This window comes from Bos grunniens, chromosome 22 (genome assembly GCF_055505025.1).
Source record: "Bos grunniens cultivar Pamir isolate PY7600 chromosome 22, Bosgru_T2T1.0, whole genome shotgun sequence".
NCBI lineage: Eukaryota > Metazoa > Chordata > Mammalia > Artiodactyla > Bovidae > Bos > Bos grunniens.
The window spans coordinates 29,175,177-29,181,176 of record NC_141186.1 but is presented as its reverse complement, the minus strand read 5'-3'; the positions used below and the strand labels follow the sequence as shown (position 1 = coordinate 29,181,176).

Sequence of the window (6,000 nt, the reverse complement as noted above, 5' to 3'; positions counted from 1 at the left end):
GCATGTAGGATCTAGTTCCCTGACCAAGGATGAAATCCCTGCCCTCTGCAGTGGAAGCACAGAGTCTTAACCACTGGGCCACCAAAGAAGTCCCAACCCAGAATGATTTTTTGTGTTACTGGAGTGTCCTAGCATTGTAGGAGGTTTAGCATGTGCCAGTAGAATCTTCCAGTTATTGAGACACAAAACATCCTTTCCATAGTTCCAAAATGCATCTTACTGAGACAGCACCTCACTCTCGGTGAGAATCTATGAATTTTTTGTGCTCACTCAGCTGCAACATCTGCCACACACACCCTGAGCCTGCATCCTGCCATCTCCCAGGTGCCTGCTTGACCAGAGGTTCCAGGTGTTTGTATGTTCTCATTCCTAGAACTTTCAATACAACAGAATCTCTCAAAGAATTAAAATGTAATGCTAATATGAGAACCATTTGGAATATAATTGAATTTTAGGTGATTTAGAAGGCAACATGGAATCCTGTAGAATCTCAGAGACATTGCCATAACTAGTGTTCTTTGTTCCATGGCCAAGCTGAAAAGAAAGTTAATAGAACACTGGCTAGCAGTTCACGATAAATAGTAAGAGGAGGAGTCCTCATGGTACAGGTTTATGATGGAATGCCCTGGAAGAAGAGTTAGAAACTTCCAGAAACTTGGTCTGATAATTTTGGCTGTTAAAGTCTCAGAAGAATGCATTTCTACACTGGGTTGTGAACTTATTACTCTATCTCAAATCTATGTCAGAAAGCGTGCATTTATGTATATATGACAAGCTCTGTTTTGTTGTACTAATTATCACATAAGTTTTATTGAGCACCAGTTGTGAGCTAAGCACTGTGTGAGTTTCTTCGAATGCTTTGTTTAAGAAAAGCCCACTCAACACCCCTGTGGAGAAGAGCAATACAATCCCAGTTTGCATGAAGGGAAATAAAGGCTCAAGATAGCTGCGCAAGTTCCCCAAGATCACCTAGTCAGTGAGGTGTAGAGTCAGATTTCAAACCCAGACTCTAAAATTCGCTCTGTAACTTGTTTAGGCTATATGGAGCTGGAGTCATGTTATCGTACAGCCATCTACCAAGTGCCAGGCCCTACAAGGCCAAGGGGGACAGGGATGTTCCGGCCTGATTGGACGTGTGGATAGGTGCTCGAGTGAGCGGTTAGATGGATAAAAATAAATGACGGGGGAAATGCATGGGATAATGAGGGAATATAATGAACAGGGGATGGAATGGAAGAGTACCTGAATGAGTGAAATAAGGAAGTAAACGAGGGAATGGAACGGAGTGGGAGAGAATGGGTGAATGGATGGATGGATGGATGGAGGAGTAAGGGGTTTTGAGGCGGCCCTACCAGAAGACCGAGCGCCTCGCTGCCGGCGGGTGGGCAAACGGGCAGCTACTCCACACAGTACGGTAGGCGCGGGCTGCCCCTCCTCGGGCCGGCTCACGCCTCCCCCTCTCTCCCTCCCTCCTCTTCCTCCTCCATCGCGCGCCCGCCCGCCCGCCCGTCGGCCGCCGGGACCCCAGTCCCCGGCGGGCGGGCGGAGGAGGCGGCCGCCGCGCGCCGCTGCCCTCGCCCCGCCGCCCGGGGCGGCGCGATGCTCAGAGGGGCCCGGTCGCCCGGGGGCCGCCGCCGCCGCGCCGCACCATGAAGCTCCGCAACAAGGCGGCGGCGCTGCTCCTGCTCGCGCTGGCCGCGCTCCTGCTGGCGCTTCTGTCCCTGCGCGCCGGCCGCGCCGCACCCCCAGCGCCCCTCTCGCGCCCCGCATCCACCCCGCCGCGCCGCGCCGCGCCGGCCCCCGCGCGCCTCCCTGGCTGGAGCGCCCTCCCGGGGGCCGGCCTGAGCGCTCGTCGGCGCCGGCCTCCGCGTCTGCGCCCCCGAGCCGGCCGTCGGGGCGCCGTGAGCCTGAGGAAGTCGGCGAGGTGAGTCGTGGCAGCCCCAGAATCCCATCTGTGGACCCGTGTCTCCCTCCCTCCACCCGTGTCAAGTCCAAGGGAGGCTGTGGGCTGGAGGGACAAACTCCAAGTTCACCCACGGGCTGCCCACTTTTATGTCTTACCCTGCTAGAAATGAAAAATCGTCTTCTTGGAATCCTGTTAACAGCGCAGTGCTAGTCATCACGTACCTTTTGGAAAGGGAAGTGTCAGGGGAAATGATTGGCATGTTGCACTCTTAACTTCCCCGGGCAAAAGCGTATATTTTCATTTTTCCAAACTTGCGCCCTTTGTTTAATTTCTCAAAAGCCATCGCGATGCAAGAATGCTTTATCTAACTCTCATATTTCACTGGAGATTTTTTTTAAAACCAAAAACTTAGATCTGACTGAGTTGGAAAAGGTAGATTTTTGCTAAGTACTGGCTGTTTCTTATTGAACCTCGAATTGCCCTGTGCTTAGAACAGAAGAGGCACTCTACCTGAGGGTGTTAAAAAGAAGTGTTCTCCTAGGAAGGAGTGATGCGTGGCACGGGAAAGACAGTGGGGGGTTCCTTGTTATTCCTTCTTTTTCAGACTACTCTATGGTCAGAGTCCTGCAAGGAAAACGTCTTAGCCATCAATATTCTGTTTGATATCCTCTTTCTTTACACAGAGCTTAACCCGCCACAGCTTTTCATCAGAGAGTTTTATCTTGGCCTTAGGGTCGCTGGAACGCCTGCAGGTTAGGGATTTGCGTTCATTTCCTTTGTTGTGGAGAGAGCTTTTTAACAATCCCCGTCTTGTAACCGTCTGTTTCCTCTACCCTTTTGAGGCTGTTGATGTTTCTAACTGCCAGTTGCAACGTCCACGTTTGCTGGGCTCCCTAAAGACTTGAAACGACTGGAAGACTTCTTTTTGACCATAGTGACTAAATCTGGTTTGACGTTTTTACTATGAGAGAAAAGTCAGGAGACCTCAGAAAGTAGCTGTGTCAGCATTCTCTTCTGCCTGGTAAGAGATGTACAAATGAGTAGGGATGAGTTTTAGGAGCAAAATACCCAATGATCTATAGAATTGTTTTTGAGTACTTGGAAACATTTATAACCTCTTATGAATGTATTTGCTCCGTAAGGATATTTCTGTTAGGAACTAAATAGGGTTTTCCCTTCTAGGTACTAAGGTTTTTTGTAATGGGTTCTAATACAGTTTAACTACAAGTTTGCCGTGATTTGTAAGTTGATGGGACAACTTGGAAGGTAATAAGATTGGAAACCATTTGTCATGGCTAACTTTTTACGAGGCATAGTGTTAACCTCAGTATGTTAAAAGTCATTGTTAATGCAGGTTATGATTCTTAATTATACCATCAGTACCATAACCCTATGATAGTGGTTCTCCCAGAGGGCTCTTTGAACCAGCAGCACCAGCTTTACCTGGGGCTTTGTTAGAAATGCAGTCTTACCCCTCCCCTCTTCCACCCCACCCCTAGACCCTCTGAGTAAGAAATCAGGAGGATGAGGTCAGTAATCTGTGTTTTAATAAGCCCTCCTCTTGTTTCTGATGCACACCAAACTTTGAGAGCCTGCTCTAAGTAAGCACTAATCAAGCACTAATATTATCCCCATTTTACAGATGAGGAAAATATTACACAAGGTTTAGCAATTTGTCTCCGTTTCCAAGGTGAGGTTAAATATCCCAACAGTCTGGGTCCAGGTTGAGCCATTTAGTACCAGTGCACATGTCATACATGAGGCTTGCCTGCATTCATCATTTTCCTGAGATTTTTTCTAAAGAAATGTGACCAATTTTTGGAACTGTCTTCATCCTTCAAGGTGTTGGGAACACTGGGGCAGTATCTTCTTGTCTCTATCTGAACAAATTGGCTCTGACTCAGAAGAGATCACGAGCAGAATCCAAATGGATGTTTTCAGGAAGGACTATTTCCATGAGCAACAGCACCTCCTGAAGTCATTTTTCTTCCGAACATATCTGGTAGATTATCGTGGAAATCATGGCCAACACCATAAGAATAAAGAACAAAATTTTTAAAGTCAGGAAAGAGTGAAAAACAAAAACGCCACAGGAAGTCTCAGGCTCAAATGCATAAATGTGAAAGCCCTCTGGCAAAGTTGACGTTTTGGGGGACTTCTTAAGGTTTCTCTTGCTACCTGGACAGGAATGGTGACAGAAGCAGTAAGGGAGCAGGAGGAAAGATCTTTGCAAGGATGCCTTTGTTGCTTTCCTAATCCTGCCTGGGTTAAATTTTTGTGGTTTAGGAGGAATTTCATTTTAGGGAGGGAAAAGTAAGCCTCGTATTTTCAGAAAATGAGTGCTTTAATCTCTCGATGTGGCTAGAATCCAGAAGAGATGGAGGCTACATGCGTGATCCGGTATCTCAGGCCTGGGGAGTAGTCAGCAGAAATGGTGGGGCTGGATGAGACCCAGTCCACCACCTGCTGACCATCCTTCCAGGGCTCTACTGCTCCCTGCAGGGTCGTGGTGTAAATGAACTCCTGCCACGTCAGCACAGCAAGCATGGCATTCTCCTTCCACATCTTGTTTTCATTTCAGAGACGTTTCCAGGGATTTGCCTAGTTAGCAGGCAGACCCTACAATTTTATAAGTAGTCATTTGTATGCAATCTGTCCTGTGGTGGGCTCCGCTTTCCATAAATATAAAGCCAGGAGGTGAGGTCTGAGCTTTTAAGTCAAGGGTGGAATCTGAAAACGGACACCACACTCTTTAAGTAGTGGTTCCAGGGCACAAGAGAAATGAAATCTTCCTTCTTTTTTTTTTGGTGATTTAGACCTGGCTGACTTCCAAAACAAATTTGAGACGACTAACAGTAACTAACACATATACAATAAGGCCATTGAAATACTTACGAAACATGAAAAGTCATAAAGAGGAGGTGGGAAATAAGTACTGTTTGTCTAAAACTAAGGCCACTATTGTTGTGAGGATTAAGTGTTCAATTTAGCTCTAAGCTTCCTGGCAGCCATGTCAAAAAGGGAACCATGATGGGCTGTGTTATTTTCTTTGAATGATAAGAGGAAAAGTTTATCAAGAGGGATCATTTTTTTTTTCATGCAACTGAATCCTAAAATGAGAACTTTACATTAGATTTGATTTCAGAAGACTGTCTCTCCAGCTTGCTTCTGAATACCCTTTGAGCCTGCCTACAGAAGAGGAAGTTTAATATAACTGCCCATCAGTGTAATAGGAAAAAGAATTTGTCATCTGGAGTCCAGAGGATTGGGTTCTACTCTGGAACCATTTCACCCTAATTTCTATATCTGTCAAATGAGAGTCGATCCACAAATTTTCTAAGATCTCTTTCAGCTCTGCCATTTGACCGTCCTGTGATGAGATCATCAAGTTCAGCTGCAAAATCCCAGCAAGGAATGTTGCTTAGCCCTTTTTGTTGTGTCTTGCAAAATCACTCTGTTTCTCATTTATTGGCCGTAACCTAGAACTCCTGCTGATTAGTCAGCCTCCACCCTCTCCTGAACTTCTATTCTTTGTCTTTTGATTTAGCCTGGATAGTGCTGTTTTCTCTAGAAGCCATAAAAATATGGCTTCTAAGGGAGACTTGGGCTACTTCTAAGCCCCTCTGTGATTTTGTACCACAGTCATTCAGCAGATGTTTATTGCACATGTGTCCTGAGCCAGGTACTCATTGTGCAATGGTAGGTGGAGTTTGGAAGACGGATGACAACACAAAAACACACTACATATTTGACAGCCTTCACAGCTGCCCCAGTGAGAGGAGGCGAGCATATTTGCTCATCAAGACACAGCACTTTCTGCAGTTCCCTTTGGTCTCTGAGAGAAGTCTCTCAGAGGGTTCAAACCTGAATAAAGGTCTCACTAAAGAGGGATTATGTTATACAGCAAAATGCCAGGTCTGTGGCCAACCTATAATTAACTGGTCACCCCAGAGCACATTACAGATCTCCAGATCTTGAGGACCATCTATGATACTTGGTCACTGTGAGTGCAGATTCTAGTTTCACATTCATTTTTGTTGATTGCTCCATGAGTCCCCTCTTTCACCCTCTCCGTGTATTCATTTAGTAAGTCC

General features: G+C 46.4%; 1 protein-coding gene across 1 annotated transcript in view; it reads left to right on the top strand.

Annotated features, from left to right (window-relative positions):
• The first annotated feature begins 1,492 nt into the window (after positions 1–1,492).
• The window catches only part of GXYLT2 (glucoside xylosyltransferase 2), an 85,623-nt gene continuing 81,115 nt past the window's right edge, over positions 1,493–6,000 (top strand). Inside the window, exon 1 of the mRNA XM_086366722.1 lies at positions 1,493–1,924. Coding sequence (XP_086222848.1) covers positions 1,650–1,924 — 275 coding nt within the window. The 5' untranslated portion in view covers positions 1,493–1,649. The remainder of the gene's footprint in view (positions 1,925–6,000) is intronic.